Here is a 13282-nt window from a genome sequence, read left to right as displayed (position 1 = left end):
AGGTGAGCTCAGGGTCTTTCTACTCTGCCATCTTGATCCTGCCTCTGACCAGTGCTTCTTTTTCTATAAGATGTGAATAGCTACTTTTACTACCAACTCACAATATTGGTCCTGAAAGAACACAATATGGGACTTATTTTCCTTGAGTTGACACTCATACTTCAAGATTCAGTGTCCACATATCTTGGCCTCTCCCTACCCTCCAAACCCATCCTCGTTTTATGAGAGACTCACTGACGATCAATTATTGGTGTCCCTCCTCAATAGCACACTCAGACATCAGTATACAAGAAAGTGATCCCCACCTGGGCGCTGAATCTAAGTTATCTAAGGTGACTATCTCCATAGACTAACTCCTCTAGTGAGTTCCTCCCTTCTGTATTGTTATTACAGTTGCAACCACTCTGTTGTACTTGTTTGCAGCTTTCTTAAGGCATAGCTGACATATGATAAACTGCATATATTTGAAGTATACAAGTTGATTTTTTGACATATGTATACACTCATGAAACCATCACCAGAATTAAGATAATAAACATGTCTACTACCCCCACACCAATATTCCTCATACCCTGTTATAATATATCCCTCCCTCCCACCACCCAACTCCCTTGCTGTCTCCTCTTGCCCTTCTTGACTTGGTTTGGTAATGTTAAAGTGTTCCAACCCAAGAAAACAGCTAGATTCTCTGCATCTGAGCCAAGAGTAGAAGACATCCCTTGGGCCTTGCTTCCTTCCTCCTTTGAAAAGAAGTCAGACCCTCCCAAAGACTTACCTTTGCAGCTGTACACAAACAACTCTAAGACTAGATCAAAGGCCTTAAGTAAGGAACTAGGAGATTGAAACACTTCTATAAGTTGCAAGTAGGATCTAAAGTTGCAAATTACTTGAAGATAAACTAAAGAAAGATTTGAGGTGAAAGCATGTTTCTTAAGGAAACTTCTATTATAAAATAGCATACATTTTAAAAGTAATTAAAAGAAGAAAATCTGCATAATCCCACTACCCTAGCTGAACACTGTCAGTCATTTGGCATGTTTTCATTCCTGACTCTTCCCCCAACCAGAAAAAAAAATTCTTTATTGAAACCTACTTCGAATGCAACTTTTAAGTGTTTGTGTTTAACTTTTTCTCTATATACCTCCAGCACATACCACCATAATAAAACCATAAAAGCATGGGTATATATTTTTCTCAGGTCTCAGAGAAAGAATCAACATGTCTTCTTAGAGGATGTAGCTGCAATATGAGGCTAAGAACTAAAGCTCTATATTGTGGTTCTGCTAGCAGGTTCTAGAGAATTAGAATCTATAAAAATAGAGAAATGTTTCTTCTCTGTGGAACAAAAAGTTTACAGCAGGAAAGAACAACCCCCAGGGAAATCCAACTGCTATAGCCAAAGGTATACCTTTTCTTGGGGGGTTTTATGGGTGAGAGGCTAACCTCTGAGTGTACTTTGAGTGTACATAGACAAGTACACTCAGAAGTTAGCTTCCTCATCCTTATAATTCCCACTTTCCCTTTACTAGTTTGGAAGGACTCATTTAATGTTGATTTTCTATGTTCAGCAATCCAGATGGCCTGTTGGCCAGTTAACATGTAGTCCACCCCATATTTATTGGAAGCAGTGTAATGGAATAGACGCCCTCTTTCTGAGATTTTCATAAGGAGAGGGAGGATAAATTTCTTACCCCCAACCCAAGAACAGGTAGCTATGCTCAAGATTCTATTTTCTTAAGAACTTCAAAGATGTGTTTTGAAAAGGAAAGGAAAGTTGTGCTCTGATCCTTTGCCTACTTTAATCAAAATTTCTTTTAAACCATCTTAATTTTAAATGATTCAGAGTTCATCCTCTGGCCACTTTGATATGCAAACAGTGAACTGGACCAACACCACAAACTCCAGACAACTCCATTCACTGCAGCCTAAGTTGTGTGTTTGTAACCTGTAAACTGCAGTTTCTTGGGTCGCACTGCACTGACATGATATAATGTAGGTAAAATTGAACAGATTGAAGATGATGGCAATGAGAGAAGCTATAGAACATACACTGTCCTTGTGCTTATGTTCAATCTGACTGCCGTTTCACACTCTAACAGTAAATGGAGTGGAGAGACAGAAGAGGGGAAGGGTTTATTCTGTGTGTTGGAAATCTGCCCTTTCTAATGATTCAACCAAGCTGTCCTGTATTATTCTAGTCTGATTTCATTGTTTTGGCAAGATTTGAAACTGACACTGCAGTTTGGAAGTTCTGAGATAATTGATGCCAGACAAGTATCATCAAGGGATGAAAACTTTTTAAAAATTTATTATTTTTATTAACAAGTGACTATGGATTCAGAATCACCTCCTGATGTTTTTAAAAACATTTGTCTTGTTATGAAAACGCTGTTAGCTTTTGAATTAAACACATGAAAGTTTAGCTAGAGATAGATAAATTTCTGCTTAACCTTTTCCCCACCCCCAGAAGATAGCATCAAAAGACACACCCAAGCATCAAATGACAAACACAAGTATACATACACAAACGTGCATCCTGGCAGAACTGTTTTTTACAGCCTGTGCACAAGCAAATTTCTGAAGTTGTGAATAGAGTTCAAGGGCTCGCAATTGTAGCTTTTAATTATACAGCTTATCACCAAGCTCCCTGAGTGACTGACATAGCATAGCACACAACAGTTTTCTGGGGATAGTTCCTAACAGTAAGTGACCCTTGAATTATCTTCAACCCATGGCGCATCCACTTGTTCTGAATACTGCCTTACAAGGAATTACATAATGTTGCAACTCCCCTGCTGATATCTTAGAGACCAAAAAGACAATGCTAAAGGAAAGGCACTTTCCATTTCTCTTTGCCCTTCTTTCATTCAGAGACTATGACCTGCGGTATCTCAATAGGCTGAAATCCACGGACAGCAGATGGGGTGGTGAAAAAAGTGTTAGGTAGTTCCCCAGGGCTGATGGAGCCAGAGTCACTTTGCACTGAGCCTCCGCTGTTCTCAAACTGGGATATTTTCTTTTTGATCATCTTTCTCTCCTTGGCTCTGCGATTCTGAAACCAGATTTTCACCTGAAACACAAAATGCTTTGGATTTAATGGGGCAACATACTGAATGCACTTTTCAGTCATTGCTGATATTGTTCAGGGACTCTAGTATTTACAAAGTCCTTTCACATGCATCACTTAATTGAGCCTCACAATGACCTTGTGAAGTATGCCCATTTAACAACAGGTATTAAAAAGGCTGAGACTCAGAGAAGGGAAATATCTTGCATGAGATGAAACTGAAATCAAGTCCAGGGCCTCAGACTCTGAATGCAGTGCTCTTTATATTATACCTCACCCACCATCTCTGTTGCGCAGGTAGAAATAAATAATGATAGAATGGCAGATGCTGAGCCATGGTGATAAAAAGGGAGGGATTTAAATAGCAAAGGTGATTATGATCTGTCATTAAAAGAAGTAAGATTGTTAAAACAGAACTGGGTGAACAAGGGTGATGAAATACTATATCTCTTGCTGGGATACCAATGTGCCTTCATAAATGGTTGAAATGCAGGCTTCTTGGGATACGGCAATACATTAATGGACTTTATAGTTCTAGAATCTTATGATTTCCAGGATTACTCCTAGACCTAAGTAAAAAAAAAAAAATCAGGTAGTTATGTAATGTCAAAATCTGGGTGAGTGGAAACCACTGATCCTTGCCATGATTTAATCTTTACTGAGTATCCACAGTAAGCTAAATTTGAGGCAAGAATCATAGGATTACATAGACCACAGAAAATTAAATTCCTACCCTGAGTAATAGAAAAACTTGCTTCAGGTAGCAGCATTGGTGTTCATTTACTGTTACAGTTTGACTGATATGAACCAGATAATTGCCATGATTGACAGATTTCCACTTCACACATTGATTATGACTACTTGGGGAACCATATCAAGGTTTTGCCCTGACTGATCAATTGTATGGGAGTTTTAATCCTTCTCCTCCCCCTACGTCCCCACCCTTGCTTTCACACCTACACAGTGCCCACCACATTCAATTATTAATAAACCCATCAACCAATGGTACTAAACTAGGTGGTCCAGTAGGATGAATGTGGGCTTTAGGAGAGCTTTGAGAATGGCTTGGTCTTCTGTTTTGCTGCCACTCTTACTTACAGACTTCCCTAAAACCTCAGCCTATTGAAATGCTTATATGAAACGTGTTAGATGTACTTCTGGTGTACCTGTCTTTCAGAAAGGCCCAAGTTGACTGCCAGCTCTGATTTTCTCCGAATGGTGATGTATCTATTGCAGTGGAATTCCTTCTCCAGCTCCAACCTTTGATGATCTGTGTAAACTACACGATACTTTTCTTTTGTCCTGGTTTTCCCTGTTAGGGGAGAAAGCAGTGCATTTAATCATATTTTGCTTCTTTGGAGATTGTTTTGGTTGGAGGAATCATAGTCATTGTTCCTACCCTTAGCTATTACTTTCAAATATAAAACAAGTACTTTTTTTAACCAAATATGTCATAAATCCATTTCTCCATTAATTACTTTGTCATCTGTGGCTATTTTACATATATATGTATATATATATATTCAACACACCTATCACACCACCATTGACATACTGTTACACCAAAGCATTTTAAAGCAAACACTTAAGCCATGATTTTCATTCCCTTCACACTAACATAGGGGAACAGCATTGTCATTGTCAGTAGTAGCAACATTCATTATACATGCACTTCCTTTTATATTGATATTTTATGCAGTTCATTCATATTGTTTCCTATTGAACCTCTCACTTACCCTTTCAAATTACGCAGAATGTGTCTTATCCCCATTTTGCAGATAAGGAACCTGAGGCTCAGTGTAGGTAAGTAAGTGGCTTTGTGCTGGTGAGCTGAGGAGTGGGGACCCAAACACATACCCTTGGCTCCCAGTCCGGTGTGCCAAATGTTATTCCTGATTTAAACATGCTGGGCAGCATAAGAATGGCCCAAGTGAGGCAAGCTGTTTTGTGATCCTGACATTCTAATTACATATACATTCTAGAATTTCATTTGGATAGTAATTTAAAAAGAAAACATCTATTGTCACTTAGATTCTGTTCTAGGATAGCCCCTATTACTTATTAGAAAAAATAGTTTAGTTTTTTGGGGAGAGTCTTAAACAAATTTTTATTCCCAAGTGGATAATGAATGGGAGAAAGAGGGGGTGTTGACTTTAGCAGAATAAAATGGGTATTCTAGTATTCTTTGAAAGGATATACAAACATTTGCTTTGTGTTACAACGTTTAACTAATTTCTCATGCCCTCCTTCAAATAGAGTTTTATTCCTCCTTTCAAATGTTCCAAAGGTGATTAGGAAGTTTCTCTTTCTTTTCCATTTTTCTAACCCCCTCCAGGATCTTCCTCCTTTTCTCTATGGCTTTTGGCAAACTCCTTCTGATCTTCCCTGGTTGTTTTTGATGTGAAGTTTTGGGGAGCGATCTGTAAGACAAAGGTTTCTTTAAAGTGTTTCCCTAAACTCCATTGAGGTGTTAAGATGCAGCACAAGCTTAACAAAGGAGCTACATAGCATCAGATCCCATCCTGAACCCTCTTTACATTCAGGAACACTAGCAAATTGGTTTGGAATTTACAAGCCCTAAACAAATGTCAGACACCCTTTCATCTCCAGGAAAGAAAAAAAAAGGGACATGAATGTAGAAACAAATTCTAGATGAGAGATATGTTTTAGGATTAACTCATGGACTAAAGAACTAAACAAAACTTTCCCTCTTAAAAATGGAAAACGATGAATCCCAGTCAATCTGTCTCAAAGGCTCAAATTTTAAGCTGGTTTTCTTTTTTGTTTGTTTTTTGTGTTTTTTTTTTTGTTGTCAATTTTTTTAATTGAAGTATAGTTGATTTACAATATTGTGTTAGTTTCATTTGCAGCAATGTGGAAAGACCAAGGGAATATTATGCTTAGTGAAATAAGTCAGACAGAGAAAGACAAATACTGTATGATATCACTTACATGTGGACTCTAAAATATAATACAAATGAATGTATATGCAAAACAGAAACAGACTCACAGATACAGAAAACAAACTTGAGCTGGTTTTCTGAATTTAGGAAACCAAAGGTCTGGCATTTGGTATGTTACAAAGGCAGAATGTATATTTGAGGTCACAATGAAAACATTGAGGTTTAATTTATTTCCAGAACCTCAAATCTTAGAATCAAAATATATCTTTGAAGAGATGTTCCCTAAAACCCTTCCTAATCCCAAAGTGACTAAGTGTTTAAATTCTAACTTGAGGCAGAAGTTAAAATTCAACTTGTGCGTGTCTGTTTTCCGCTCTTTGATAATCAGTAAATATAACCAGACTTCAAGAACTCTGGAAGGTTGCAGTCCTTCCCCACCCCCATTGGTCATAAATTCCCCTCTTGCAGTTTCTTCTGAGGACAATAAAGTCAAGACCAGGCCTCTTTATTTGCCATGAAAATCCTCACCCTTTCCGGCAATATAACCCCTGAAGAAAGGAGGAATGAGGAAGAGCCAAGCTGCATATCAAAGCCATGCAAAGTGTTAAAAAGAGTCTGTTTCCCCAATCTGACAGATAAGACCTCAAACCTCAAGAAGACATAGATCAGGGGGAAATATTGACTGCACATTTAACAAAGAGATATGAACTCCTGTTTCCTGGTGCTCCTCTTGTGTCCCTGCTCCCAAACTGTCTTCTTTCCACCCCTTTCATTGCCTCTTCCCTTAAATGATGAAATCTGATTGAATGGGTTTTGGACATTTTTCTAGTAGAGCATTTTTCTAAGAGCACTAGCTTTTATTGTTCAAGCTATTCTCTTCTCCCAGAGACTACAACATTTCTGAGGGTGAGGGATCCCCTTCTCTGGCGCTATTGTGGGTTAATTTAAGAAAGTAACAAACCGTAAGTTGTATTACAGGGCTGCTTCATAGCCCTGTGGTGGGGATTTCACTGCCTCCCCCTGCCTAAAGCCTTGGACAAACCTCTGTAGTTCCCACTACCTAGAAGACAGTATCCCTACAGAGTTTGCAAACACATATCATTATATATGATGACTTATCATCACCCTAAATGTGCTCATTTGAGAGACTGGCTGTGAAAGCACTGTTAGGCAGAAAAGCACTCTCCAAACCTAGGGGTTATGATGATGATGACAGTGAGGGTAAAGAGGATGAAAACCAATCTCTTTCTTTAGGGAGTAGAGTGTAATTGACACCATCATAATGACTTTCCATCTGATGGTAATCTTTTGCTGCTTTTAGTTAAAAATTGCATCCAAATTCATTCATAAAAATTGTCCAATTAAATGATCAAAACAAAGAGAGATAATGATAAGCTTCAGGAATTATTAAGTAACTCATTTTCTGAAGGGTCCTAACTGAATAAAATCTTTTAAGTATAACTTCCTCAGTGTTTTGTATTTTGTCCAGTGGGTTAATCATAATTACTCAAAGTCACTTCCTTCTCTCCTCTTCTTTCCCACACCTAAAAAGAAAGCCCCTCTCCAGTCCTGCTTAGGTTACCACTTTGCCAATACTCATCCAAGGTTACAACTCTGGGTAAAAAAAAAGCAAAAAATGAAAAAATTCCTAGCTGTAATGCACTGACAATATTTAAAATACGAAAATACTGAACTTTTCCCAGAATCTTTCTATCAGGTTCCTTTCCATATAATTTTTAAAACCAGAAGTGTATTGGAACAGAATACTTAGGGAACAAAGTGGAAATAAAAATATTTCATTTTTAAATCAAATCACTTAGTGGACATTCATTTATTCTGTGTCAGTCCCCTTTCTCTCATCTGAAAATCAAATGCGATAATAATCACTATGAAATGTTTTCCGATGGTCCCCTAATATGTGTATTTTTGTTTCTTTAACTTAAGGCTATTTTAAAAACATTCGTCAGTGATGGAAAGAGCTTTCATTTGATTACCATAATCAGGGAGGGGTTACTTCAATTTTGTACTTCATCTATTTTCTTCTCAGCCATAAGTCAAATGTTGTCCTACAATACTACAGAGTGAAGTAGAAAATTTAGGAGGATCTGACTTATTCATTCATTTAACAAATATTTGTTTAACACTCGCTATGTACTAAGCATACAAATGGGTGTCTTTTTGTTTGGAGTGATACAAAGAGGTGATCAACTTAATTTTTTGTGGGGTTCATAACCTGAGATCCATGGAAGGGCTTCAGTGGATCCATGAGTCTCCCAAAATTATTCAAAAAATGACATGTGTGTATACATACGCATTTGTGCCTTTGCGCATTTTTCTGGGGAGAGGGTCCATACTTTTCATCACATTCTTAAATTGTTGCTAAATATGCACCTTAAGCTACAAGAATATCGTAAAGGGGTACTTTTATAAGACATTAAAATGAAATGGAGATTGAATTTAATAAAGCCCCATCTATAGGATAGGCTGCCAGAAGTCAATGGGGTACCAAAATCATTCAATTTAGAATTTCTCATAGAAGTAGGAGAGAAAATCTTGTGAAGGTGGCATTGTACACCCAGGTTTCAAGAGTTAGCTAATGATGAAGACACCACAGAGCAATTTAGAGTCCCTTTCTAAACTTACCCAAAAGAGAGAATCTGACAAATGCAAATGAAAGACTTTTAAGCAGAGAAACCCATCATATTTTCTCTCATAAACAGAAAATTCATGACTCAAGATTTATTTTGTCTTGTCCTTTTCTTCCCATTGTTCTCTCTTCCAAACAATATACTAGAGACTTTCCTCTTCTAAAGTATTTCAAAACATAATCCTGAACTGGGAGCAGCTACTTTTCTGGCTTTTGTGTCTTTTGCTGATGGTTAGGGCTTAGTGAATAGATGTTAATTACAACCCTAAGATTAGATATAATAACAGCCCTGGGAATACAATACCCTAACCTAATTTTCTATTCTCTTTAACCAGCCAACTCACTCTTATTTCAAAAAGCAATATGCAGACTTACTTCCAAACACTTTAAAGCTAAGTATTTAAGCTCAACTCTTAATTTGGGATTGTTACCCCAGTAATGTCCTAATCAATTGGAACTATCTCCTCTGGGCTGAGCCCTCTTAACGGTGAAAGTTGGTCCCATCCCACCCTCCTGCTTTTGCTTTTTTTAGGGAGAGAAAAAGGGCAGAACTGTGAGCAGAAACATAATCATTGTGGACAAATGCTATTGAAATGTCATTTCTTCCCCAGAGGGATGAAAGTGATAGAGCTGAATTTTACTAATTTTCTCTAATGACAGGGAGCGATAGGTTGGAATAATAAGAATGTGATAAAAGAACAACTAGAGCTGAAAACAAACATCTCCCCGCCTCCCTCCTCCACCCCCTGTCCAAGATTAAAGCAGAGTACCCACTTCCCCCGCCCCTGGCTCCCAGTAGCCGCCCACCGGCTTGCTGGCAGGAGCGTGGGTAGGCATTAGTCTGGGATCTCTGGGCTTTCCTATGTGCGGTGACAAGCCTGCATCCAGCCCCTGCACCTCGAAACGCCTACCTGACTGTTAGCAGGGCTTTAATCACTTTAATCTTATTGATGTTGGGGCTGATATTCGTGCACGCCCAGGGGATGTTAGGGTTGAGTAGCTTATTATGTCCCAGTGGTGTGCTGTAGCTTTCTCACAGCCTCTATGCTTCCATTGGCGGAAGGGAAATTGTTAGAAGGCATTGGGTTTGAATCCAGCTTGCCTCTGCCAGCTTGGGCGAAAGAAGCTGGAGCTTCCTTGAGAGTCCAGGGTGACCAGGTTGCTTTGCCATTGGGACCTTCGTGGCTAAACTGGAGGGTCTGTTGCCAACCAAGCATTGTGAACCTAAGTTGAGAACCACCAGCTTTGAGGGGGAAGCCGGCCTGCCCAGATGGGGAAGGGTTTGAAATGGAACGGGCAAGCAGCAGTGATTGAGCACAGGGACACGTCGCTGTCCTCTCCTCATTCACCCACTGATCTTCCCCGTGCATCTGTTTTCCCATCTGGGCAACTACAGGGTTGGATCTTGACCCTTGTGGCTCAACATGCCCATTGTCCGCCCGATTGCTCCCTTGACCGATCAGAAAATGGTGAAAAAGTCCCCTACGGTCGGCTTAGTTCCAAGCACCATGCTCTGCTTTTGAACAGAGGCACAAGCGAAGGACGTCACTAATGGGCTGGGGCCCTGGGCAGTAAGACACTCAATGGTCTCCTTAGCTAAGCTGTCCGGGGAGAAGCCTGAGGAGTAGGAGGGCCAGAAGGCCAAGAGAAGTAGATGAGAAGCAAAGGAAGGAAAAGTGTGAGAGCTTTGGAATCGATTACTCACCAGTCACCTGCACGGTCTTGCGCATCCACGCATAGGGGCTGTGGCGGCTTCTGTTAGAACTGGCGTCGGCGGTGCAGGCGTCGATGGGGAACAGTGATCCGCCGGCTGGTGTAGGCAGGCTGCTACCGCTGTTTCCACCCCCTGCGGGTTCCAGGTTGCTGTATTCCGGCGAGCCAAAGGCAGCGGGGCTCGAGGTCATGTCGTTCATGGGCACCGTGCCCATTGTACTGGACGGCCCGGGGTACACGCTCCAGTCTTCCCGAGGGGGACTATAGGGTGACCCCCAGGCCCCCAGCGATGGCCCGTGAGGATCCATACCGGGCATATGGGGATACCCCATATAGTGCGCATAAGACGGGGCCGCTGCGAAGTTGGAGGCTGGCATCGGACTCCCACCGTCCCCAGTGGCGCCAGCCCCGGCTGTGCCACCTCCTGCGGGGCTCCTGAGAGTGCCCGAGTACATGCCCGTTTCTTTTTCCAAAAGGCAGCTTCTGTACATAGTGGCTTGGGTATGAGAAAGGAGCTCCCTAAGCCATCCTGAAGTCCCTGTAAGGCCCCAACCCGACTTTGAGAAGCAGTAGGGAACCAGTAGGTTAGGCCGTAGCTGTGCTGCAAGCTCCTCCGCGCCCCTCAGACTACTCCATCGGCGTTTCCTACCCTGACGGTTTCCAGGTGACTGGTAGCCCGGTATAGATGGGCCCCCAATGGCTGGGCTGACGTCAAGGGGCTTTAGGCTTTTACATAGCATTTGCATTCAAATGAACGGCCATTTCACTTTCACAGGGACTTGTTCACTCTACACTCCCTCTCCCAGAGCTCCTGGGCCTTTCTATCTCATCTTTCTCGCTTTTGTCCATCTGGTCCCATAGCACTAATTTTGCGCTTTTGGAGGCAGAAGGGAGCTCCTCCAGAGGTTTCTGAGCAGCTCCCTCCAAAGTGAGATGGAGACGTGTAGAATCAGGGCCAAATCCTGCTCTTTGGTCCTTACCCCGCGGCTTCTTTACGCTGATCTTCCCGCACCCAGTCTCCATCCTTGGTATCCCCTCTGCCCACATTCCCTGGCACGGGTACTCCACATGGCACTGGCCCATGATACCCTACTCCTCATCGCCCCCTCCACCAGGAGGAGAGCTTTGTTTCTAAGGACAGAGATTCATTTCACAGAGATTCATTTGTAAAACATCCAATTAATCCGGCCTGCCATCTACTGGAATGTAACCTTAGGAAGGCAGAGCAGGGATGTTTGTCTCTTGTTCACTACTCTATCCCCCGTGTCTACAACAGTCCGGCATACAGTAGGCACACAATAAGTTGGATGTTTTACAAATATGCACAAATTAAAGAACGATGAAGAGAGGAGGTTATGAAAAAAGGAAGGAAAGAAGGAGAAGACCCATGTGGGTAGTGGGCTTTTTTATTTCCCTTTCAGTTCACTAGTATTGCTTGGGTGTCTCTTTCTGTCAGTATCCCAAGGAGCCAAATTCCTGCAGTCTCAAGTCCAGAGCAGCTGAAGCTCCCAACTTTCTTTCACACTTGAGGAGACTTCCTTTGTAAAGCTCCAATTGTTGAAAAAAGGCATGGACTTGCCAGTAGATGCCAGTGAACTCAAGATTTTGCTTCAAGAAGCCAGATCACCTCCTGACGACAAAACCAATTTGTATTCCAGGATTCCTTCTCACCCACATGCTCCCTCACCTCTTCCCCCTCCCAAAGCCTACCACAACCTTTAGTTCAGGCTGTGCTCCTATTCAGAGAATGTGCTCCTGTATGAAGTCCAACACAACCTGGCACCTCCATTAACTAATCCCTCTTTGGCTTTGGGAATATCACTTCACTTCTGGGAGTTTCAGGGTTTTCCCCTGTGTAATAGGGATCCTAACAGTGTCTGCATTTACAAGGCAGAATTTCCTGAGATGATGTATGCAAACTGCTTAACTTAACGCTTGGCACACAGCACAGGACCACTGTATTCATTAATTTACCCAACAAATATTTATTGAATGCTAGGTGCTATTCTATGCATGGAGACATCAATAGTGAACAAAGCCTTTGACCTTATTAAACTTATATTCTCAAGGGGAGAAATACTAATAAGTAATGAAATTTTGTGTTATGTCAGATGATAATAATCAATGTTGTGAAGAAAAAGACAGCAAGGAGAATAGGGAATGCTGGAGGATGTTGCAACTTAACAAGTGGTGGTCTGGAGGACCTTACTTAGAAATGATATTTAAATAAAATATAGAAGTGATGGAGTGAGCTATGAGGAGAGGATCCAGACAGAGGGAACAACAGGTAAAAAGTCTGTCTTCTATTGAAGAAATAGCAAGAAGGAAAGTGTGGCTAACAGGTAGATGAGGTCCAAAAGCTAATGGGGTAGGTCATTTTTAATTTCTAAGTTTTTACTCTAAGTGAGGTAGGGGGACATTGTAGGGTTTTGAGCAGATGAGTCACATGATTTGACTTAAGTTTTGAAAGGATTGCTCTGGCCATTGGATTAAGAATAGACAGTAAGTAGGCAAAATAGAATCAGGCTGATTAATTAAAAGGCTATTGCAATAATCCAGGTGAATGGCATTTGGGGATGGAGAGACGTGGTTGAATTCTGGATATGTTTTGAAGCCTGCTTTGAAGAAGGAGAAGGAAAAGAAGGAACAGAAGTAATTGGTCAGCAAAGACTAATTAAAACCAAGCACTGGGGAGAAGGGACTAAGGGACAGGAAAGTCACATACCTATAGGCACTTTTTGCTCATGATCTCATTTAACCTTCACAAGAGCCTCATGAGTTACTTATTTTCACTCCCATTTTAGAGATGAAGAAACCGAGGCTCAGAGAGGTGGCATGAGTATTTAAATGAACTACTGGTGTATAATAGAGCTAGGTTCCCATCCTAGGCAGCTCTGATTGCAAAGTTCATGTTCTTAAATTGGAACCAGGCAAAATGTACAACCTCAGGGC

The 13282-nt window shown here is 41.1% G+C and overlaps 1 protein-coding gene across 1 annotated transcript; it reads right to left on the bottom strand.

Moving 5' to 3' along the window:
• Nucleotides 1–2863: 2863 nt before the first annotated feature.
• Nucleotides 2864–10821, bottom strand: CDX4 (caudal type homeobox 4). The gene is made up of 3 exons (XM_007188186.1): nt 10323–10821; nt 4234–4379; nt 2864–3070 (listed from the first exon to the last, which is right to left on the bottom strand). Exons 1-3 carry the CDS (start codon nt 10819–10821, stop codon nt 2864–2866), a joined length of 852 nt encoding a protein of 283 aa, XP_007188248.1.
• Between the last annotated feature and the right edge of the window lie 2461 nt (nt 10822–13282).

This window comes from Balaenoptera acutorostrata, chromosome X, assembly GCF_949987535.1.
Source record: "Balaenoptera acutorostrata chromosome X, mBalAcu1.1, whole genome shotgun sequence".
Lineage (NCBI taxonomy): Eukaryota > Metazoa > Chordata > Mammalia > Artiodactyla > Balaenopteridae > Balaenoptera > Balaenoptera acutorostrata.
This window is presented reverse-complemented; position numbering and strand designations above follow the sequence as displayed.